The sequence below is a fragment of the Porites lutea genome, chromosome 8 (assembly GCF_958299795.1).
Source record: "Porites lutea chromosome 8, jaPorLute2.1, whole genome shotgun sequence".
NCBI classification, from domain to species: domain Eukaryota; kingdom Metazoa; phylum Cnidaria; class Anthozoa; order Scleractinia; family Poritidae; genus Porites; species Porites lutea.
In genome coordinates, this window is record NC_133208.1 from 27159425 (window position 1) to 27184424 (window position 25000).

General features: G+C 39.5%; 3 protein-coding genes across 4 annotated transcripts in view; all 3 read left to right on the forward strand.

Moving 5' to 3' along the window:
- The window catches only part of LOC140945455 (uncharacterized), a 105747-nt gene that overhangs the window by 30259 nt on the left and 50488 nt on the right, over positions 1–25000 (forward strand). The window lies entirely within an intron of this gene.
- The window catches only part of LOC140946141 (uncharacterized), a 106540-nt gene that overhangs the window by 19427 nt on the left and 62113 nt on the right, over positions 1–25000 (forward strand). The gene's annotated exons all lie outside the window — the stretch shown is intronic.
- The window catches only part of LOC140946663 (uncharacterized), a 42060-nt gene that overhangs the window by 489 nt on the left and 16571 nt on the right, over positions 1–25000 (forward strand). The window contains exons 2-8 of the mRNA XM_073395771.1: positions 645–786; positions 4252–5464; positions 10482–10948; positions 13880–14541; positions 16021–16270; positions 20706–21477; positions 22895–22987. Of these exons, the coding sequence (XP_073251872.1) occupies positions 645–786; positions 4252–5464; positions 10482–10948; positions 13880–14541; positions 16021–16270; positions 20706–21477; positions 22895–22987 (3599 nt within the window). The remainder of the gene's footprint in view (positions 1–644; positions 787–4251; positions 5465–10481; positions 10949–13879; positions 14542–16020; positions 16271–20705; positions 21478–22894; positions 22988–25000) is intronic.

The window sequence follows — 25000 nt, forward strand, 5'->3', positions numbered from 1 at the left end:
TTTTGAACTGACAAGTGTCTAGCCCCATGAAAGGAGATCTTAGTGTATGTTATGTGTCCCTTTTATTTTAGCAGACCGCTAATTGGCAATCAAAAAGCCGCAAAATGTGATGGTCTCATCCTTTAATTCCTGTGAATACATCTGTAAATGTTATTTTTTCTGTTATTTATTTGAGAGCCATGCACCTGACTGGTCAAACTGACTGGCCAACTAAAAGTTTGTCTCGACGAATGGTCATCTCGGCCAGACATTGTCCAGGTGCAGATCCACACTGCTTTCCACCGTTTTACCAAAATCAGTCAGATTTTTCACAGATAAATATATTTTTAATAAATTAAAACTTTCCAAGTTGATATCTGGCCAATATCCTGTCTGAAAAACTCAAAAACCTAGGAAACGGGGGACTTTAGGGGGTTAAAATCCGGAAAATTTTCCGGGGGAGCATACCTCCGGCCACCCCTTGGAAGCGTGCGCCTTTGGTCCTCATTTAGGAGATCGGTCAGTATTTATCCTAGATCCACACCAGTCGTCTGTTGACAGGTCGTTATTTTGAGCCAACATTTACGCAGCAGCAGAACCTATTTTTTAAGTTTTTGTCATCTGAACAGGCTGTAAAGATGTATTGTTTTCACTTTTACAAACAGGTTATCAGATGAGCTATACAAGGTTGAATTGCTAGTTCGTCCCGTCAGTGGCCAAGAAGTAGCAAAAGTTGAATTTCGTAACACCTTGATAGCCACTGGGAGAACGTTGTGTAGATTGTTTTTAAAGGTGCCTCCTCGTACGGTAAGTGTCACTTATCATTATGAGCTTAAGCATTTCAAGTAGATGAGCTCTTCAGTTCGGCTCCAGTTGATAGCGTCATGTTAATATTCACCTTCGAGTGAAGGAGCAGATTCTTAAAGATAGTTGTAAGTTGGTCCTTTTTTAATTCAAGCCTGTCCCAAATAGTGGAAAATTTCACTTATTAAAATTGGGGTATAATGTAAACAAGGCAGTTCAGTGAACTCGAAAAATCAAGAACAAAGTCTCGTTATCTGTAGCCATTTGTTTGTGATCATAGTTTGTAGAAAAGAATGGTCACTGATGAAAGCCGGTACGAAAAGCGAAACAAACAGTGCAGTGCTGTTTTGGAGGTGTTTTTCCGTTGAAGTCCCGAATTTTTTTTCCGGGTTTATTTGCAATTGCTTAAATTGCATTTACCACTGCAATGATTATATCTTCATATAAATTTGTATTTCCGCAGTTCACATCATCATTCTATGTTTCATTCCTTTCACGCGTTTATAATCTGATTAACTTTACAAATTGGCCTGCTTCCAATGTATGGATCTTCATAGCTCAATTGGTTAGAGCACTGCAGCGCTAACAGAGAGGCCGTGGGTTCCAGCCCGTTGAAGTACCCCAATTTTTTTTCGGGTTTATTTGCAATTGCTTAAATTTCATTTACCACTGCGACGATCATATCTTCTTTTAATTTGTTTCCTTTTTTGTTAACACACTGTGACTGAAAAAGTGGACTGGAAAGTTTCTACTAATCAGTACGCCCAGCATTTGAAATGCTATTGTACCTTGCACAGTCAAGGCTCATACAGTTAACGAAACATTGCGCTTACAATAAGCTGTGGTCTCACACATTCTGGACACTTAAAGCACAAACATAAGTTTTATATCTGAAAAGTTAATGAACTTTTTTTAGTCTCGCTTGCGTAACAGCGAGACTCATAATCTGCAAATCGGTTTTTTTCCCTTCGTATTTAGTACACAAAAGGGGTCATGGTCCCAGGCGTTCCTAGCGGAGACCTTGGAAACTGGGATTAAAAATCGTTGCGTGACCGAGTACCCGAAGCCACGGATGCTTTGCGGAGAAAGCTTAGGAAAGATTAATGCGATTTAGAGCTTTTCCGGAACGAGTCGGTCCACGAATTCTGTTGCTTGAAAGCGTTGATTACTTTAGAACAAGTGAACTTCAGTGTCAAAAAAAAAAGAATCTTAAAGGAGCTGTGTCACGAAATTCAGCCAAATTAGGAAATTACAAAATGCCCTTTAAATTAGGAGAAACATAAAAATAACCGCTTAAAACTTTACAGTCAAACCAGGTCAAGCGTTCCCGTTGCTAACGAACTAATGAAATCATTAACGGAAAAATGATTTCGTTTGTTGATTCAATAATCCATTCATAAAATGAATAATCCAAAATTCATATTTTGCCTCGATTCCATACTCGAATGTTGATTCGATTACTGTTTTTTGAAAAATTACACTTTCCACAAGTCGACTGATTGGTGGATTTCGATCCTCGGCCTTTGTCAGTTTCTTTTCGTTTGCGGTCTGTCTATTCTAGCTGTTATTTTGATTAAAGGCAATGAAAAACGCAGTCGTAAACGGCAGGAAAAGGGAAGCAAATACGATTGAACACAACAGACGAGAATAAAGAACAGGTAGATTTTGTTCATAAACCAAATCAATATTTAATTACTGAATCGAGGTCCAATTTGACTGTTGGATTATTCATTTTACGAATGGATTATTGAATCAACGAACGAAATCATTTTTCCATTAATGAATTCATTAGTTTGTTAGCGACGGGAACGCTTGACCTGGTTTGACTATAAAGGAAGGTTAAAGTAACATAACAGAAACAACAGATGCCACAAATGGGCAAAACTGAAGAAGATTGAAACGGATTGAAATTAAGGTTTTTGAAAACTGTTCAGCCCAACAGTTTTTCAAAGTTGATCGCTGCTGCGTGCAACTTCAAAAATAATGCTCAGGAGACATATTTGTTTGTCTCGGATCTCTGGTTTTATCATTTACCTGTAATTTCTTTGCTTATTTAAATTCCATAGCGATTGAGGGCGAGTAATTGGCAAAATTAAACAGAATGAACTGGACTGCCGCGATACAGCCCCTTTAATTAGTAAAACTTCGATGGTGATGCTAACTGGTCGGGTGTTGTAAACTTTCATTGTTTGCTAATGAGTCTTGTGATGAGCATGCGGTTTATTTTCGGTGATGATTGAAATGACGCGCCGTGTTTTTTCACGTTTTTGATCTATTTTTTCTCGAATCGAGGCCCTTGAATTTTCGTGTACTTATACACGCTTATATCTATCTCCGGTCGTCGTTAACACGCTTACTAAATCAGTTCAGGAACAAATAGTCGAATACGATATAAAAAGTAAATTTCCTGCAGAATACTCGACCCGTCGATAAAGTAGGAAGTGAAAAGCCTTTAGCGAGTAAATCCTGTTATTCCTGTTTCGTGTAGAATTAATCACCTCCTCATTTCTTATCTAATCTCTAAGTAAGCGAGACTTTTTTTGAGCGTTCTTGTTTTGCATAAACTTCCTTGATCTTTCAAAAAAGGTGAAAAAGGGTGGAAACGAGGGCAAAAAGGAATCAGATCGGGAAACGTTTGCCATTAGGCTCCATCAAACGGAAGAATTTTACGGTGACAAATTTTGAAGCAGCTGAATATTTAGATCACAGAAAACTACCAGGTGTATTGCTTCGTGAAATCTCTTTAGTTACTTCTTTTTGATAACCAGAGTGTAACTGACCCTAATTGACTCACCGTGGCTGAAATAAGGGTGTATGTTTTACGTAAGATTTGTGGAAACAGAACTGTTGTCTATCGCCAAATGCGTTCATTTTTTATATAGCAATTGTAAATATGAAACGTAATAAAATTGTAATCATACAGATCAAATTATATTGCTGAAGGGCAATACAGACCTATTTATTGGCTTGAAGACTGATCAAAACGATTGAGGTCAGTTTTGAAGGATCATTTAAATGAAATCTCACTTGCAATAGACTGTGAAGCTATCTTGCTTTGAATTATAGTCAACACCTGTCATCATCACTGCCACGTCGCCAGAACCTAATAAGGTTGAGCACATGGTGCAAATGCATTTCACTTATACAATATATACTGATCATGCGATGTAGGGATGCACACCTGTCTTGTTTTGTTTAAGTGTCGTTTGTCGTTTTTTTTTCCTTATCACACATCGAGACTTGATTGTCTTGTCAAAAACTTGAGTTGCTTTATTTTTCTTGCACTTTGTTTCCTCTGGGCTTTTTATTTTTTAAGTTTCTCACATGAAGAAACCAACATCGTCCTCAGTGCTTTAAAAGCAAGTGGTTTCTCCCTTGTATTCACTAAAATTGAAAGAAGTAAAACGCTTTTAACTTGATAACATTTTCCTGCTTATGGCATAAATTTTGTATCATCTTTACTTTCAGGAATTACACTCAGCCCTTTCTGGTTTAACACAAAGTCATCCAGAGCGTTCAATCTTAAAAGTTTCCCTCCTGGCTAATGAGTGGGGTGAGTGGGGGTCATCTAAGGGTGGCTTGTCAACAATAATCAGGACACTTGCCATACATTTGGCAAAACACCCAAACTTAGAAATCACCATTCTTTTACCTGAATTTGAGTGTGGTGAAGAAGACAAGAGAGCTGCCAGAGGTTACAACATTTCCATCCGGGAGGCAACGCGCCTTGCTGGCTTCAGTAATCCTCTCGACTGGTTGAGTTTACCGCCAGACGACCTTGACATTCAGGTTGTGATCGGCTTTGGAGCAAGACTTGGCAGACAAGCACAGATTATCAGAAAGTCTTATGACTGTAAGTGGGTGCAGGTAATGCTTACTGACTCTGAAGAGCTGGCAGTGCATAAGGGCTATCGTAGCTTTATTGATAAGGGAGAACGAAGGTACATATCTGAAGTGGATTTGTGCCGAATTGCAGATCTCGTTGTGGCAGTTGGACCCAAGCTGACGGAGGCCATCTCATCCCAACTTTTTCTATCTTTTGGAGATGTCTTCCAATTAATACCAAGCTCCTTTGCAGAGTTTTCGGGGATACAACATGCTAAACAAGATTGGGTGACTTTCAAAGTGTTAACCTTTGGTCGCGGTGATTTTGAAGACTTCAGTCTCAGAGGATATGACATTGCTGCTAAAGCCGTTGTCGAGCTGAAGGATAGTTCTTACCGTCTGGTGTTTGTTGGTACTCCTGATGGAAGGCAGGATGAAGTCGCAGAAATCTTACTCCAGACTGGCATTTCAAAGAACCAGCTGATTGTCAGATCATCTGTACGAGACAAGCAAAGATTGAGAGAGTTGTTTTGCGAAGTCGATGTGGCCATCATGCCTTCAAGAAGTGAAGGATTTGGGTTAACAGCACTGGAAGCGATGTCAGCTGGTCTTCCCATTCTGGTGAGTGGAAACTCCGGATTCGGAGAAACACTGCGTGGTCTTACTGAGGGCAAGTCAGTTGTGATCGATTCTGATGACCCCAAGGAATGGGCAAAGGCAATTGATGCTATCCGTCAAAAACCAAGGATACAGCGGCTTGAGGAAGTCCAAAGACTTCGAAGGAGTTATGAAGAGAGGTTCATTTGGGAGAGACAGTGTCAATCCCTTGCTGAAAGGATGTGGAAGATGGTTTATGGTAAGAAATCAAACTTAGCGATAGAAAAATAGTTATGATAAATGAATTTAATCAATTTCGGTAGTCTGCAAATTTCGTGTGTATGCGCACAGTGAAACCTGTATTAAGCAGACACCCACGGGACCTTCGCTGGTGTCCGTTCGTGATAGCGGTGTCTGCTAGATACAGGTTCGTTGTGCTTAAAATGTGGGAAGAAACGCGGTTTGAAACACACTGAGCTGTTCGTCCGCTTAATGCAGGGTGTCCGCTTGATATGGAGTCCGCTTAGTGCAGGTTTCACGAGGGACTTTGGAAGCGATGACTGCGGACTACGATTATGGTTGTGCATGATCAGTACCACATGACTGTTCATTTTTCGCGCGTGGTCCTGCGGCTAGGTTGAATTGTTTAGCTGTTTCACGAAGTCGCTACTACACAGTACATTTTGCTCGCATTTCGTTGTTTCGTTAATGACGTACTACGAAAGATACTTCGTCTAGACGCATAATGCGTCCTCTACCCGTCTTCATACTCAAGACGCATAACCAGACGAACTACTAGAATCTTCGCCTGTTCATCCCAGATTCTGCGAAAGTCGTACTTTCAAGTTTTTAATTTGAAACTTTTGGGACGTCGCGCTTCACATGCGGCATTTAATTCTCAAATTTAATTCGGCACATGTAAAATGCGACGTTTGAACCGGGCCTTGCCTTATTTTTACTTCACTTAACTTTTACTTGGCGGGTCAACTGTTTTAGAAAAACACCCAGATTCAGAACATCCCATTGAAACTAGAAAAGGCAAAAGTGTTTTTTAATTCAATGCGGCCGCAATAACTGTTCGTTTCCGTTTGGTCTGTAACTAGTCCAATTTTTGCCCAAAAAATTTTAGTAGTCTCTGTTATCCATCCGTAATTTACAACGGACAGAAAGGGGAGCAGAAATCAGTATACAAACAAGACAGGGTACCAGGGTTTCGTTTTCGTTGCAGACAGTTGCCTAACCAATGAAATGCTAAACTTGGTAGAAAAGTGGCTTACTGTGTATCATCCTGGAGAGCAGAAACACACTGGGCGTGGGCATGAACTTCATTTATTTTTCATGTTTATTTTCGTTTCAAAGTCCCGTTCTACTTTGACTGCGTAAGGAAACGAGAAGGTTTAGTGATAGCGGAGCTCTCTCGCGCGTAGCGTAGCACCATGGGTAAGAAAATTTGGTTATCCATGCATCCGAAAAAAATTTTGGTAGTCACGTGACCATGCGCCCTCCGCCCGCACCACAGGGTAACCAATGTGAAATGACCTTTTTTATTTTGAGTGGAGCCAAGAGCCATAATGGGACAGAGACGGAAACGCCCAGTCTAGCCCTTGGGATATTTGAATTTCACCAAGGTTATTTTTAAACCAATTAAACACTTGAATTAATCGGAAATTGGTTTCCCGAGAGGTCCGCAAACTTTTATTCAGCGCTGTTAATTGTGGAGGTGCGTTTCATCGACCAAAGTGATTTTGTTAACAAAGGAAATGGTTTTCTCTTGAAAGGTTGTCCCGATTGGGAGCTAGATTCCACGATTTCGTTGGAAATGACTGATTTGCTAGATGATATATCAGTTTATCAGTTTATTAGGAGGAATTGAAGTCCGCGGACAGCGATCCTAATCATGAAATTTCAATTTCGGTACTGGAACCTCGGCAGGAAGAAATAAATAACTGCAAAAGGGAAACAGAGGAGTGGGAATAATCGTTGCACAAAACAATCAAAGCAGACAAACGTCAATTCCAGTGAAGCGACGTCGACGCGCAATTCGAACGAAAACGCTAAAATGCAAGCAAATCACAGCAGAAATCAAAACAGGAAAGCAGCAGAGATGCTGACAAAAAAAAGGACTAGAAAGTAAACTTCGTCCCATGTGTCAGAACAGCTCTCTATCAGAACAGCTCTAATAATGTCATGAAAAATTTGGAAACCAATCGAAAGCTAATGGCTAATCGAAGAAATACTCGACGCTCAGAACATCGTATCTAAAACTTGTTTCTTCATTGGCAGAGGACGCAAACAAAACCCGTCAAGCTTATTTGTCATTCGAGGTTGTGGGCCCAGCGTGTCAAAACATTGCAGGAAACCATCACATTCGCGGACAAAAGAAAATCGCTTTTAGTTATTCAGATCCAGGAGGCACTCCGGAGAAGATTAAACAACCTAAAACCTTATTTAGCCGCAACAAAGAGCGTTAATTTTGGATCAGAGGGCCAATCCTGCCGACCAGAAACAAAACCCACAGAAAATCAATATGCGTGTCATGACCTCTCAGTGTGAAACAAGCGGCAAAAATCACATTTGTTAAATCAAAACTTAGAACCCTCCAGAGCATAATCTACCCGCCAGAAGGAAAAAAATTATGGGAACAAGCAGCATCATTTTAAGCATTTTAGTTAATTCTTTGACTTTCGTCTGTTTCTTTTCATAATTAAGTGGACTTCTTCTCACGGCTTTCTCACGAGGGAAACAGAATTTGAGTCCTCTTCGGGCAAATCATCGCTTATCTTACTCTTGCGAGTAGGAACGCTAACTTCAATTTCTTGAACTGAAATGTGCTCATCAGGCTCATCTAAATATTGATGCCGAAATCTAGACGCCTGTAAATCTCACTCGAAAAGGTTCATGTTCAATATTCAACAGTCGATCGCCATCACAATATTCTGCATTGTTTGCTTTAAGGTAGTCACGAGTGAACTTGATAATGTTTCAAACAATCGATTAAAATGAGCGGACGTCCCAGGAATAAGACTTCCGTTTAATTACAACCTCTAAAAATAACTTTAGTGAAATTCACATATTCCGGCCAACGCTCTAAGATTCCCCCTCTGTCCCATTATGGCTCTTGGTGGAGCCTGTGACCTGTGGTTAACTTGAAGATAGACGTCCACGTTATGGTCATTTTGGCCACCCGGACTTTTAGAGAGAAAAAACAGTGACAAAGCCGAGCCTTTATTTCCACTAAATTTTAAAGGAGCTGTGTCACGAAATCCAGTCAAATTAGTTTATTGCAAAATGCCCGTTAAATTAAAAGAAACATAAAAATAACCCCTTAAAACATTAAAGGAACGTTAATATAACACAAGATGCAACAGCTGCCACGGATGGGCAAAACTGAAGAAGGTTAAAACGATTTGAAATTAGGGTTTTTGAAAACTGTTCAGCCCGACAGTTTTTCAAAGTTTATCTCTGCTGTTTACAGCTTCAAAAATAATGTTCAGTGGACATATTTGTTTGTCTTTAATCTCTTATTTTGTCACAAAAACAAAATGAACTGGACTGCTGTGACACAGCCCCTTTAATGTCTTCGCTGACGTGGATAGCAGAGAAGGAGCTAGAGCGAGAGATTAAAAAGGAAAGGAGACGAATTTTGTTAGAAACACAACACGAAAATTTTAAGCGGTGGTGAAAAAATGAGAAATGTTATTTGCCAGTATGGTGAAAATTAGAGGCAGTGAAAAAGAAAGAGAACAGGAACACAAGCAACAAATTTTTTATGCGAACATACGACATTTCTTCCATAAAACGTGTAACCACAGAAAGTTTCACGTTGTAGTCGTGCAAAGCAACGACAAAGAAATGTGCAAAAAAAGTGTGCTGCCCCTTCATAGTTATTTTTTTGCTAATTAGACCTTGTTTTTGTTTTGTTTTGCGGTTCTCGTTGCTTTCGTCGATCAGCATTACACGATTTTATTTTTCTGTGAGTAAACTATAGTACAGTAACAAGAGCCTCGCTTTTAGCCCTGGCTAAATCTATATATTAATGGTTTGATCAAAATCCTGTGAGTATCCACTATTTTTAAAAGTGCACTAAAGAAAGCCGACTTGAGGAAGTCATAAAGCGTTCAGATTTAGTTTATGGCTGTGGTGTCAGTAAATGTAAGTTAGCGATTCTTCATCTCCCTTCAGAGACTTTGCACGGTTGCATTTTTTATGTATGAATATCTCGATATTCCCGTGAAACGAGCGAGTCAATAAAAACATATGTCCTTAATAATGGAATTTATATAGCGCTTATACATCGCTGTTCTTAGCGATCGATGTACTAGTTAAACCTGATTCTCATTTGCCGCGGCCACCTACCTGCGACATAGCAGCCAATATTGCCTGAGATACTGTTCTAACATATCAGAACATACCCCGCCAGCAACAATAGACTTCGCAGGTCTTTATTGCTGGCATGCCTTCAAAGTTGAACTCGAGGCGTGCCGGTGGTAAAGTGTGCTCTATCGAAGCTCTATAGAAGGAATCGTAGTTTTCTTCCGAAAAATATAGTCACTATGAAAGCGAAGGGTGGCCAGCTAAAAGGAACAGGATAAAGAGAAATATGAAAGTCCTTTACCGTCTTTTCTTCGCCGTTTTGCCAGAACGTGTTCACCAAACGTACCCAGTCCTTTTGAAAACGGGAATGCCTCTCGTTTCCAGCTCCATCTGTAAAATGGCGGCGGCGCTACGAATCTCGCGGGTCTTCCACCGGGGATCCTGCTACGAAAGTGCAAAAGCAATCCAATCGCCCCATCCCGGGCTTAAAATTAAAGAACAAACTTGACCAATCTCGCCCCATGCCCGCGTATGTCCCCGGGGTTACCCACCGCCCCCCCCCCCCCCCCTCCCGGGATAGCCACTGATAAGTGTATTACAATCTTAGGGTGGACTCATTTGCAACATACGAGTATAGCTGTCGCATTTGCCCCTGGAGTTTTTTATTGTTTTTAGGCCTACAAAAAATTCCAGCGGGAAAGTGCGACAGTTATACACGTATGTTGCAAATGAATCCACCCTAACAGAGGAAAACACTAAAAGAGCATTAATTAAATTTAGTGAAAATAATGTGCATGCTACTGAGAAAGCTAAACGAACCAGCTGGTTTTCTTGTTAGCTCCCTCAACAATTCATGTTCTCGGTAGTAGGTAACAACCCATCAAAACACTCTTGAGAAAATCTGAAGAAATATGGTACTTTTTATCTCTTTGACTCAGATTTGTATTTTAATTATTTTTTAGATGGAGTTCCGGACGAGATTAAAGCAAGAGGACCAAGAGCAAAGCTTGCCTATGAAAATGCTTTAAAGAAAGGAGAAGTGAAGTTGTACCGTGCTCGAATCATGCTGATGGGAAAAGATCGAGCAGGGAAGACAAGTTTGAAGAAATCTTCCTTAGGTCTACCTTTTGACCCTCAGGAAGACAGCACTGACGGAATTCAAGTTGATCCGTCTAAGTTCGAAGTTAAAGTCGATCAAGTTAAGAACTGGAAACTCACCAATGAAAATCTTGGTGTGTCTCAATTTATGTCCGATCTTGCCAAGATGGTAGCTAGAGAAATCCAAGAAGACGGAGACAAAGGGGAAGATGACAGAGGAGGTGATGAAAAAGTCGACGACAACGATGTTAAAGAACAGGAACAAAAAGAAGTAAAAGAAGATGGAAAAGAAAAAGAAACCCCAGGGGACCTATGGAGGGTATTTTCAGAGGTACGCACAATTTTCTTAATCCACCGTAGTCCCTTTTCTCTCCTTCATCATTTTTTCATTTCTTTATTCATTTGCTGTCTTGTTAGTTTGGAGGCTTTCCATTTATTGATGAAATGCAACTTGGAAGTAAGATTTTGGTGGAAGGTTTGGTTATACCACAGGCAGGCCAGGGGCCTGTTCCTCGAAAGTCCCGGTAACGTTTCGGGCCCGGAAAGCTATTTTGTGTATGCCCTATTTACATTAAAGAGCAAAGTTTCAATAATTTTGACAATGATACAATGAACCTGTCAGTTAACGAAGAAAAAATGACTGGTTTGTGAGCTAGGAACTGTGCTACTATTCAACAAGTTTTGATTTTAAAATTTGCCTTCGGGCCCAAAAAGTTTCCGGGCCTTTCGAGAAACGGGCCCCAGACTCTATGGGAGTTCGTTGGAATTTGAATTTTATAAGGGAATGTATAACAATAAACAAACAACGTTCAAATTCCGGCTCTAGAAGCGAACTGACTGCAAAACACACAACACAAACTAAAAGTGAGTCCTTATTATTTCGACTTTTTCAAAAAGCGAAATTTGGCACGTATTTTGTCTCTTCGTTCTCGTGCATCGGGAAGCATTTGGAATTACCGGATGCAGAGGTTCAGCTGATGGACTTGCACCGTTCGTGCCGCAGGCGCGAACTTCTTGGGGGTTCCTGGGGAAATTTTGAAAATTAAACTCTCTTAAATGCTATTTTCTGCGTTCCCTGGACCGGAATTAGTTAACCGGGAAGGTCTTTTAAGGCAGCATTAAAAACCGCTCACCAAAAATGAAATATTTGATTTTGCAATTATAATTATCGTTTTGCAGTTGTTCGTTTTTTAGCTGATTCCAAAACGAATTCCAATCGAAAGGAGTGTACGAATCCCCGATGACAGATCATAGGCGAAAAATTATTTTGTGTGTGAACTACTGGACATCACTTGTCAAGCAACCGGACGTTACGTCCGACCTGAAACGAAAACGCTGGTTCATTCTGTTATAGAATTCAAGTTCCAACGAACTCCCATAGAGTCTAGGCCGCCTTTGGTCAAACCGTACACGTAAGCAGGCTTATAGCTGGCGTGTGGGAAATCTGATTTTTCTTCTAGGAGTGCACATTTTTAGTTATTTCATGGACAGCAGTTTGTAGAAATCGGACAGTTGTTGCTCTCTCAGCCTATTAGAAACTCCCGTAAGCCTGGCCGTGGACTATTAAAAATACCCAGGAATTGTGGCAGGCAGGACTTCAAATTGACTCGAATACCCACTCTTCTCGCGGCTCCGCCGCCAAAACAATACAGCACTCCCACGCTAATCCCGCCAGCTACGCAGGCTAGCAGAATATTGAAATTTAAATTTTAGACATGTAGAATATTAAGACTCAAAGATTTGGCAGGTAGAATATTGAAATTCAAAATTCCGACTTGCAAAATCTTCAATGTTTAAGTAATGATCCGGGTAAGGTAGATAGCAAATTCTTTTGTTTTGCGGCAACGGTGCTTTCCCCACATAGGAATGTTCTCATTTTTACACAGAGAATGCATAAACCTACATGAAGGCCGTTTACGCAATAAAATGCATTTACACTCCACTTTGAAAGGGTTTTTTTTTTGTGTTAAAGGATTTTGACCAATCACAAGAGTTGAAAACAATAGCCAAGAAAAGTTTACGATTTTACATGTTCCCCACATAGGATTTCTTTCTTATGCAAACTGAGACCAGATTTTGTTATGTGAAATGGTTAGAAAGTAAGGATGAATATATGTACCGCTTTATGAAGTTTTGTTAACTTTTGCTGTTTAAGCCAATCACCTTTTTGCATTCCAACATGTTCGTTGCCGTTGTTGCTATCGTTCTTATCTGGACCGTTTCTTAATTTCAAGATCCTGCATGCCAAATTTTTAAATGGAAAGATTCGAAATGCAGAATATTGAAATTTCAATCTTTCAATGTCTGTCATGCAGAATATTGAAATTTCAATCTTTCAATGTCTGACATGCAGAAAATTCAATTTCAAGTTTCAACGGCTTGCAGAATGGTGAAACTACAAGATTTGAGATAGATCACTGTTGTGGTTCAATTTTATCCTTTGTTTAAGTGTTATTTTCTTTTGTTTCAAAGTCATTACCATAAATTACCACACCCCAAAACAAAGGAAAATAAAATTTAAACCAAGGATAAAATTTAACTACAACATAGACATTGGAAAAAACAAAATCGCTGTCGAGTCTCTGTCAATGCACCCCAATAGACAAATTTTATTTTATTTAAAAAAGGAGAATTTTAATTAACAGTTAATGAATGAGGCTGAGTATCTTATGAAGAATTATGGAGATCGAGGAGGGTGTTATCCGTCGAGGCCGTAGGCCGAGGCGGATAAGACCCTTCGAGATCTCCATAATTCTTCATATGATACGAAAGCCGAATTCAATAACTGTTTTATTATTCATTCAAAATAATTCGTAGTTTAAAAACATAGCTAAAACATGCTTACCTACATCGATCCATCGATGTTCAGTTCATCTTCGATAGTGTACGTTTAGGTTTGTCAAGCTCCGCAAATATTCTCCAAATAGCAGATGTCGCCCTTCGAGTTGTCTTCTTGCTGTTCTGGTCATGTTTTTAGCTATTTTTTCGCCTAGTTCTTACTCTTGAAACGAGTGAAATGTCCGCCATTTTTTCAAGTTCACAAGCAAAACAACTCAACCTCGTCCCCAGGTCTTCTCGTTTAACGGTGCCTTAACCTGCGAAAACGCTGCATTTTTGACGTCATTTCCTCGTTAAAGTCAAAATTCTTCAAAATTTGGTCATCAGTAACTGGTTATGGTGAATTAAACGTGTGCTTTTAGCCAATCAGAATAGGGGAAATATTTTGAATGAATAATAATCAATTTTAACACATTAATTTTAGGGTACTGCCAAAGTAAACAATGAAGTGACAAAAACAGGCGTCCCAGCTGAATTAAACATCGACTCTACTTTGCCTCCTAAAGACTTTGAAGATCATCTTGTTCAACGTTTAAAAGGTTTAAACCTTCAGAGTGATGCTTCAACCGTGGAACATCACATGACCCTTGATCTTTGGGACTTTGCTGGTCAACATCTTTACTATGCGTCTTACCCAGTTTTTTTATCCCCACGAGCCGTTTACATGTTAGTGTATGATCTCAGCAAAGGATTAAAGGACATTGCAGAGCCCTGTTACAAGCAAGGAACTCTAAAGCGTCATCTCAGTAATCAAAATAAGGAAACAAATTTGGAAAATTTGTTGTCGTGGCTGGTTTCTGTAAGGACTATGTGCTCACCATCGAAAGTGGAAGATCTGCCGTACTGTCGCCCTCCAGTCCTCATCGTGGGAACACATGCGGATGAACCGCACGAAGACATCAAAGAGATGGAATTGCAGATTCAGCAGGAAATTTTTGGAAAGGACTTGGGGCTTCACGTGATCCCTGATTTTTTCTCTGTCGATAATACTCAAGGTTCAGCTGATGAGGGAGTGGTCGCACTTCAGAAACGACTAATGGAAGTTTTGAGACAAGAACCATACATGGGGGAAAGGGTACCAATTCGGTAAGTTATTTAGTCAAGAAAAACATACCTCTTGCTCTCTATTTCAGTTACTGTATTTACTGCAAGCTATGCATGAAGGCAACGGTATAATTCCATTTTGAAATGAACTTAAAAATCTAGTTTTTGTTTGTATCATTATGTAGTTGCCGCCACATTTCGACTGCGTACTGCTAGTCTTTTACAGGCGATGAGATCGAATGACTTTTCTACTGCCATGTTTGGCTTTATTTCAGTCCTGTGAGATGAAGAAGTTGAGCCCTCGGCGGTTCACTGTTTTACCATTCCCGTTTTGTGTTTCCAAACCGTGGACATCCACGCTTGCGTCTACTCCGTAAATGGATAGTACCCATTGAGCAATATGTTGTACGCTCAGTTTTAGTGACAAATTCAGCTATTTCGTCTTCGGATAGCCGTGAACGCCATTTTGCGATAAAGACATATGAGAAGGGGCTTGGACTTTTCTGGCTATTTAACAGATCTAGTCATTTTTATTATTATGCCTTCAGTTAACTCTAATTTTTCCAGAAATCCCTCAAATGTTATATTTTTACCATATTTCATTTTCTCGTGCTGATAATCTTTACATGTTATATACTTAAATTGAGTCACAACTAGCTTTCTCATACGCGAATCACAGAAAACAAGTCTTTCTTGCATTTCTCAAAGTATATGTTGAGCAAACCCATTTGGTATTGTCTACACTAGTTTTGCAAGTTATGCAAACATCAAGTAAATTTTTTGTGCAGTTGCTGTATTTTGTTAGCATCACATTCGGCACCACAACTGATCACAGCACGCACATAATATATTTAAGGGCACACTTAATGCTGTTGTGGAAAAACTGAATCACATCTACCGTTTCCACTCCATGTGTCTCATTTGCCACAGCAGTACAAAGATGCTTACAGGCTCTCCCCTTCTCTTTTCCCGCCGTTTTTTCGCTCGTTTGCTTTTCCACTGCCCGCCCCTCTTTTTCGCTCGTCTGCACTGACCGAGAGCCTGGCACAGGCTATATCACTCCAACAGCGATGTAATGGTTTGCAGATTTTATATAAGGAATACGCTGAATACCACTAAATGCCCTCAGCTACAATCAGGAATGAATTTTTTTCTTCAGGAAATATGAACCCATTTAAGAACCTAAATAGCCTAAATTTGTGCTAATTACCCTTCATGTAAGAACATGTTTGAGCTAACTTGAGAAAATGCAGGTTCTTGGTCGCGGGTTTTTACTGTATTCTCCATTGCGTAGTAGCACATACTAGAAATAAACGTGTACTACAAAGAACAAAAATCGTTACCTTTAACAGCGTTTGTACAGTGTCGAGTTATCAAATTTTCGCCAGGATCATGCGTGTGTCAGCTGGTTAAAATCGTTCTGGCGGATTTACATTCTTTTATTCTAGTAGCAGAGATCAAGGCTTCAGTATTGGCTTTAACTTCTGCCTTAAGCTTTTGTTTTTTATATTTGGTTTTTAGATGGTTTAACTTTGAGAAGGTCGTGCAAGCTTTAATTGCTGAGAATGTGTATTGTTTAAACCTCGAACAACTTCAAGGTTATATCCACAAGTTTTGCTTCATCGAAGACGAGGATGACGTTGCCACTATGTTGGATTTCTATCATGACCTTGGTACGATTGTCAGACACCGCTACACAGTTGTACTGCGGGCTCAATGGCTCATTGAGGTCTTCAGACAACTCATAACCATTTGCTCTTTCAGAAAAATGGTAAGTAAAACATATTCAAGTGAATAATAATATCAACATGGACAGTCTGACTAATACTGCACGAAACTCCCCAGAAAACACCATCCCACCGCCACAAATTCCCTCCATTACCATTGTCGCAGAAACCCTGGTGCGGATTCATTTACCGGGATAATGATTATCAACTTTTAATTATCTCAAACCAAAAATACAAACTCGGCGTTACAGATCAAGTACTAAGCCTTGGTCTTTTGAAAACTTATTAGTTACAAGTTTTCCAGAGGTCAACAATAGCGTCATCCCATCAAAATGATATCTATGCGTTTTCTTTATAACGTCGTCGCCTGTTAATAGGGAGCGTACGCAACTTCAACGACGCTGGCAGTGAAAACGTCGATAAAAATGATTTTAAGTCCACTGCACGACTACGACGTGAAACCTCCTATGCATGTAACGTTTTATGGGGGACCGGAATATTCCTTTCTCTTTTTGAACATGGATAAAGTCCTTAAAAATGCAACTCGAGGAAAATGGCCTACATTTGGCAAATAGAGCGGATCCAAATAGACGGTTGCTTCAATAGGTACCGAGGCACAGATTACAATACTTTTAAATACTTTCAACAAAAGAAACAATACTACCAAACAAGAAAGCCCCCATGAGAATCCTTTTGTTTGATTCCTTTGTTTCTTTTGTAATGACGGTACCTGCAGAAAGACCCAAACAGACGCGATTGTCGTCATCGTCAGGCATCGTTGCTTATAAAGTTATACCACTTGCCTAAGATTTTCTAACTAAACCCTACAAGTAAATCTCCTGAAACTCAGTATTCCACTTACATGATGTATTGCCAAATACAAAAAAAAATGCATGATGTATTACAGTTACAGTGCGACCACTGTAACCGTAAAGGTTACCAATCGGATTACAGGAAAATTAGAGTACATTCCAAGAAAGTTGGTTGTGGGCCAGTCAGCAGCTCGTAAAAAAACAGAAAGTTATTCGAAGCACAAAATTTAAAGATTGATAGCACACTTTCTAAGAAAGCGAAATTTTTTTATCAGGCAATGGTTTGGTCGTAATTATGATTGACAAAACAGATCACAAAGAATAAAAAAGTGTATGAAAAAGAAAAGGAAATATTTCTGCCAACCTGCAGTTAGCTTAAGCTAATCGAGGTGGGGGGTGAGGAAAAGAAAGAAAATACGAAAAACTAGACGTGATACTTGAATCATAACATGTAAAACGAACTGAGAATGGGGTAATTTATTAAACTGTAATAGTTGACACTAAAGCTGCCCCCGCTGTGTATATTGTCGGTCAATAGTATTCTTGCTCGTTGTGTAGCTCTTTGAAATATACCGATTCATAATGAAGATTTTCACACATATTCCATACAATAGGTGCGATAAATACAGGAAACGCAAGGTTCCATGCACAGTTTCAGGTCGATTTACACAGCTTTAATCAAAACATTCTCAGTTTCGAGAATAGTTTACTCTGAACCATAAGAGAAGATTTAATTAGAAGTTGAATTCATTGGCGCTATTTCTCTTTCACTTTTTACATTCAATTCATTTTATTTGCCGGAAAGTAAGCGTTAGAAATTAAAAGGACGTTTGATCAATTCACGCTCGCGCATTCTTGTCTTATTTTAAACTTTACAGCGGAAGGACATCTGTGAGCAGGGAATAAGTCAGTACAGAATTTGATTGTCGGCGAATTTCTGTAATCGTCCATTGTTCTGCTAATGATAAGCTAGCCTTTGTTCACTCGTCTGCCCCGTTTGGGTCTGAGTCTTATTCCGTTCAAAGAGAGAGAAAGAGTGTCTGGCAAGGTTTCCAAGTGTTTGTATATACACAGTTATACGCACCTTATAACTTCATCTGCACTTAACGAGTGTCGTTTGGTCCATAACTTTCAAAACAACTGCTCCACAGAATGTCACTGATAACACGTAACGCAAAAGAGTATCAAAGAATGACTGCACAATAACTGTCACAAAATCTACCTAAGCGGTCCCTTCGGGATTTTCGGTCTTTACGTCGTCCTAACCATTTCGTACTTGCGGGCGCAAACAATAGAAACGTCGTCATTACCTACCGATTCCTCGCGGCCCCTGTTCAGGCAAATCGAGATTTTTTCTGGCATACTGACTGTATATTTCAACTGTAAGTACTACACGTTCGAGTTACTAGAGTGCCTCCTCGGGATTTCTGGGCGAAATCCCTGCGGGGGCAATAAGTCACATCTATTTTGAAGAGCGTAAGTGCTGGCTTTGAATAGACCTTTTTACCGATATGGCGACCATATTGAATTAGTGAGATTTAGGAATATTACAGGATGCCCAGGGGGCATGAGAACGATCCGTTATACTCGCTCCGCATTTACGTGCGCTTTTCGGGCCAATTTTTCTTTAAGTTTTCCTAGCAAAAGATTGTAATCGGAAAAAAAGATCGTTGTGCCTTCTTTGAATGTAATAATGATCGTGTTTTTCCCGAGAAATATTCAGTTAAGTTCTTTTCTTGCCCAAAACTCTCGCGTAAATACTGAGCGAGTGCTCCCTCGGCATACAATAATACTCCTTTAATCTAATAAATTCAATATGGCCGCCGTATCGGTTAAAAGGTTTATTAGAGCCCGTGTTGACTTCAACATAGTCACCTTATTCATACTGCCTTTTTTTAATGTTTCAATTTCATAAATTGCTCACGTAAGGCTTTTGACAATTTTTTTTCACGTATATCATCTAATCATGGCTATAATACCAGGCTAGCATCAAAGTCAACTTATTATATTGATCAGGTTAGAACTACAGTCGAACCTTTCTACAACGGCCACCTTTGGGACAGAAAAAAGTGGCCGTTGTGAAGAGGTGGCAGGTATGGAGAGGTAGGGGTGTTATGTGACAAATTTTGTTTGTCTTTGAGGGAGTACAACATGTACATTGCTCGTAAGTTCATGCTTACTGTATCCCACAATGGTAATCCAATCATATGCTAGTATATAGAGATAAAATACACAGAAAACTTAAATAATGTTTTGAGTCAAAATGTTAACATGGCAAAACGAGCAAGGTTCGCAACATTCGCTATAAGTATCATATCGTACTGCAGCAGTATAAATGGAACACAATCATAAGACGATTGCGTGATTTATCACCAACTTGCTATACGGATTAAATTTCATGACCATTCTTGACTTTTTCATCAGTCACCCAAAAAACTGGCCGTTGTCGAGAGGTTATTTTGGCAGTTGAGGACACGCTTTAGTGGCCGTTGCCGATGTAGAAAGGTTTAAACAAGAGTTGATGTAATAAGAGATGGCCGTTAGTGAAGGTTCGACTGTAATTACAGTAAATTTAATCTATGTTTCTCTAGCCCTTCTGTTTGGAATAATCTGGATGAAAATTTAGAAGGTAGTTATTTGCGTATATTCAAGAAAAAGATAAAGGAAAACTTTTTATCCTCTTACTTTTGATACTGGCTAGAATTGTTTGATTTACCCTAATTAATGTAAACTTTATAGTTGTCTGGTACCGCTTTGTTTTGTTCTAAGGGGTACTTTATTTTTGTCTATTTATTCGTTTATTTATTTATTATTTATCGATTAGTTTTTTAATTCTTGTGAATTTATTATGTTCTCCTCTTTATCTTTCGTGTGTCAAAACCCTAAAATAACATGCTATTTGATCATTGTAAATACTCAGCTTATTTAGTTTTTGCTATTCTGCGGTGGTTTTTTGGCTGATCTACTTTCTTATATTCTGTTGTTATAATTTTTTTCAAGTTGGCATTTGAAATGGTTAGTTGTTGTATGACCATACGCTTTATCTTACTTTTCAATTCATACGTTAATGCCAAATTTTTTAAAAAATAAGCCAGCGTTTTATGCTTTTTTTGGCACTATGAAGTTCAATCCTTTATTTTATTGTGGTAGCGCCCAAGAAAAAGATAAAGATCCTCACATTCTCAATAGGTGTGACATTTTGATAATAATAATAATAATAATAATAATAATAATAACGCGAATATTTATACAGGATAACCTATCAGTTCTAATAAAAAGAACCGTTATCAAAAGGGTCCTGTAATTACCTCATAAAAAGCTAAAAAATAAAGAAGAAAATCGAAAGAGGAAAATAAAATAAAATAACACTAAGAAATGTACGATTCAAACTCAAAATCTATAAAAATTATTCGCTTAGAAGACTGAAAAGAGTCGGGAATTATGGAATACTATTGAAAAAACTCTTTTAAATTACTCTTAAAAAGAAACCTAGAATTTAGATTTCTTAAATGCCGAGGTAAAGTATTGTAAACTAGAGCCCCTTGAAAGGCAAAACTTCTCCGTCCAAATTCTAATTTGGGTGTGGGGAAGTTTCAGTGAGCACCCATTGTTTCTAGTGTTAATGTTGTGTTATTAGCTGAAGTGTTGCCTTCTTCCGGATTGTTAGGAACCGAGACATTCCCAGTTTTGGAAGGAAATGGAGACGACAGGTGCCCTCCACATGGAGCTGGTTGATCATGTGTTCTCCAAGTACTGCCAGCAAGGCCTGAACAAGGAGGATATCCTGAACATGATGGAGCAGTTCGGATTGATCGTCAAGTTTGTCACGCCGCCAACAAATGAAAAGTACTATGTACCCTGTCAACTAAAGACGCCACCTAAATTCCTTTGTGAAATGGAATTATCGCCCTCAGATCCATGTCCACTGTACCTTAATTTTAAATGGGGTTTTGTACCTCACGGTCTTTTTTTCCAGCTCTTGTCACGATGTACTAGATGGTACTCTGAGAATGGTTACCAAGAAAATCCAGATTTTTTTGATGGGGCTGCCCGGTTTTTCATTGGGAAGTATCCCTGTCACCAGTTTATTCTCTTATGCAGGAAAACATTCATCAAGATCATCTTGACGCAACCAGAGGAAAGTGCGTCGCTCGTTGAAACAAACAAAGCGGCAATAGTTGTACGAACGTTTTTGGAAGAGGCAGTGCAGACTCTAAAAAGCGAGGTGACCTGGTTAAGAAACCTGATGTGTGACTTGTGTGTCGCATGCCCTGGCTGTTTGCTAGATAAAGAAGCCTGTTCTATCCACGAACAGAAGTGTTGTACTCACGAGGACTGTCTGTGCCTTCTGAAAGTAGAAGGAGGGATACCGAAGCATTGCCAAAAAAGGCGTGAGATGCCGACGCTGCCCGGACTGAAAATATGGTTCTCACTAGAAGGTAACAACATTTCTGTGGTGGTGGATAAGTGTCTTATAACAGTACCAAAGTACATTTCAATATACGACTGACAATGTCATGCTTGATTCTCTCATAAGAAATTTCATTAATATTTATTACCCTTATCTTTGCTGCTGATCACCCTCCAAATCCTGGTTTTTCTTTTAGGGAGTCTGACAGTTTTGAACAGATTTACAAGTTCACAATTCCGAAGCGAGTTCATTTTGGCATGATTATTTGGGTCGTAACTTTAAAATCTATTTATAGGGCCATTCAAAGGCCCAAAAGGCCGGAGATAACCAGGTTTCCGTAGCATGAAGCATGCCTAGGAGCATTGCTACTCCCCCCTGGACGAGATGCTAGTCCATCGCGGGGTTACCCCCCAGCACTATGTCGCCGGTACCCATTTATACATCTGGGTGAAGAGAGATAAAGTGGAGTAAAGTTCCTTGTCTAAGGAAACAACGCGACGGGCGAGGCTTGAGCCCCGGGGACCTTTGGTCGTGTGCGCCATTATCTATAGTGCCATTCGAACCATTTTCATCATGAAAGTACATTGGAACCCGCAACCCAAAACCTTCAGTACAAATTAAAGTCGCGGATTCGATTGTCGTGTTTTAAAAACACTGACTTAAAAGGTAATTTTGGTCCAAAACTATGATAAAGATGTCGGGTTTCTTAAGGGTCAACTTTTCAGTATCTGATTTTCATGCAGTTCAGTTAAGAACTTAAGCAAAGTTTCCTCGTGAAAATGTCTGCTTTCGTCTACATATAGATAAAACATGTGTCCGTGACGTTTTTTGTGAAAGTCGCTAATAGAGGGTTTGGATACGGCATCCGGTTATACGGACACTATGGGATGTACCCTTGGTGTCCGTATTACCCGGGTTCCACTGTAGTGGCAATCTGTACGGCAAAAGTTTGAACTGGTTTGTTGCGCTAGACGTAGGAACGATATTTTTCAAAAACATGTTCTATTCCTGGCATGTAATCGAACAGTGGATTACAGCTGAACTGTAAAAAAAGGTCAAGATTTAAGAAAAAATGAAATGTACCTTTGCGAAATTATCAGGGTTAACATATCAGTTGAAATTTCAGCTAAATTATACGTAAATTTTAAACATAACGTGAAATACTGCCATGATCAAAGGCGATTATTACCGCAAAATTGCGAAGGAAGCCGTGAATTAATCACGTGTAACCGCATGTTACCCCGGTAAACTAAACCCATGGCTTTGTTAACGTGGGAAATGCCTTTTACCATAGTGTGTGTAACCGCACCTATAGTCCGCTTTCAATTCTTGAAGAGTTTTGTTTGTAGATATTTTTCAGAAACTATTGTGTTCGATCGGGTTGGGCAGATAGAGGAAATAAAGAATGACACAGCGATATTAATGTTGTTACAATTTTCTTATAGATGCTTCAGAAGAAGAAGCGCAAATGAGCAATAGATCCAAAAGAAAGGTGTCTTTTTACACTCCTCCGCTTTCTAAGAGAATGAAGGATACAGGTATCAGTTATTTTTTTATTATTTTATTTTTTTAATCAATATTTATCCAGGGGCATCCAATTTAGCAGAGCTAGTTTAAATGGAGCCCTGACACAACACACAAAAAAAAGACATTAAAGCAATTAAACTAGACAATTAATTAAGTTACAAAGGCAACATGTACCGCAGGCGTTACTGTTTAAAATGGCGCTTTAGCTTGACTGTAAATTCACTGAGGGTCTCTACTTGTCTAATGATTCTCGGAAGGGTGTTGTAGGTCCGAGCACCGTTTATTCTGAAGCTACCTTGGTATTTAGTAGTTTTTTATGTTACAATTATTAATGATGCTTAAATTTTAGCTCTTTAATTGAGAAGTTGGAGGGCTTTAAATCATAGGTAAGATAGAGCATATGGTAAAAGACCCTAAAGCAGAGAAACAAGAAAAAAAAACTGTGTAAAGGTCTTGTTCGCTTTGGATTTGTCAGCCACAGAAATGTCCAAAACAGAAGTTACCCGGGTGGTGTACTTCCAATAATGGCCTATACGGGAAGGCTCCGCCCTAAAGGGGTACCTTTTTTAGGCTTCAGCTATATGCATTTTATGGCTGGGAAAACTGAGTCCTGGAAAAAATCGATAAAGTGCTCTGGTGTTGTGGTTTATTCATATTTTAAAGTACAGTGCATTGAACTAGATATGTCAAAGGGATACCACATGTCAATAGAAGGTACACGAAAGGAGTACCTCTACTGGTATATAAAAGAGTAAGGGGTTGGACCTCGGGGTGGAGCCTTCCCGTATAAAGCTCTGTTGAGTACCTCCCCGGGCTAAGCTATCAAAGGTTATAACTGATATTGTTCTTTTTCATTAACAGCACTGCCTGTTCTTCGACAAATTGAACTGGAATCCAAGGAAGGGACCGGCAAAACTGAGTTGTCGGTGAATTTCAGGAAGAACACTACCGAAAAAGGCTTTGTGGTTTCTAACAATCGAGGGGAGGGTAACTGTATGTTTTTTGCACTTTCGGAACAGCTCGGCCTTATAAAAGGAATTGAAATCTCACATGGACAGTTACGGAAAACTGTGGTCCAATATCTCAAGGAAAACCCTGCGTTGGTATGTTAATTGTTGCCAGTAACTTAATCATTCTGCTTTAGCCTAGGTCGAAGACTCAGCTTGGCTATTTACAGTCTATTCATTAAACTTCCTTTCATTTTCTTTGAATTCTGGCATATCATTTGTAAATATCCTAAATTTCTTGAAAAGTTCTTATGAAATTACAAAGTGAGTTTTTTCTCGCGTATATTTTCTAGATACATTGACTATTCAAAACTGAAAGTGTAGCCTGCGAGCACGCTTTCTAGTGTAGAGTCTTAAGCGGAGAAAGCGAGAGTCGTACAAGGTCGCGAAAATAGACATTATTCACGATAGGATACCGCGATCTTTGCACGCGCTTTAGGATGGATGGGATAAAAGCAATTTTTACGTGGTATTCCAGGGGGGCAAACAAGTGATAAAAGTACCCGGGAGGAACTCGACCAAAAAATGTGGATGAACTTCCAGTCTCGTCACCTAGATCCCCGATGTAGAAACCAAGGTCTCTGTAACTGGCCTTGCCCGCCCGTCATGTGAACACCACTTTTATCGCTTCACTACTATTTCGTTTCATTAAGGGACAAGCCAACTAAGATTTTAATAAACTACCGCTGTGTTCTATTTGCTAAGTACGGGATTTTTCTCTCACAGCCGGATGGGACAGAGCTCTTCCATTTCGTTGACGGATATTCATCTTGGAATGCTTACCTCACGGGCATGATGACAGATGGTACATGGGGTGATCACGTGATTCTACATGGTGCAGCAAAATGCTTTAGCACTTGCATTCAAGTCGTCAGCAGTCATCACCATGACGTAATAATCTGCCCAGAGTATGATGTTACTGGTAGCAAACGACTTGTGCTGGGTCACGTTGATGAGCTTCACTATGTCAGCCTTATTCCATATGGAGGAGGTATTGACGGCGTTTGATTTTACCTT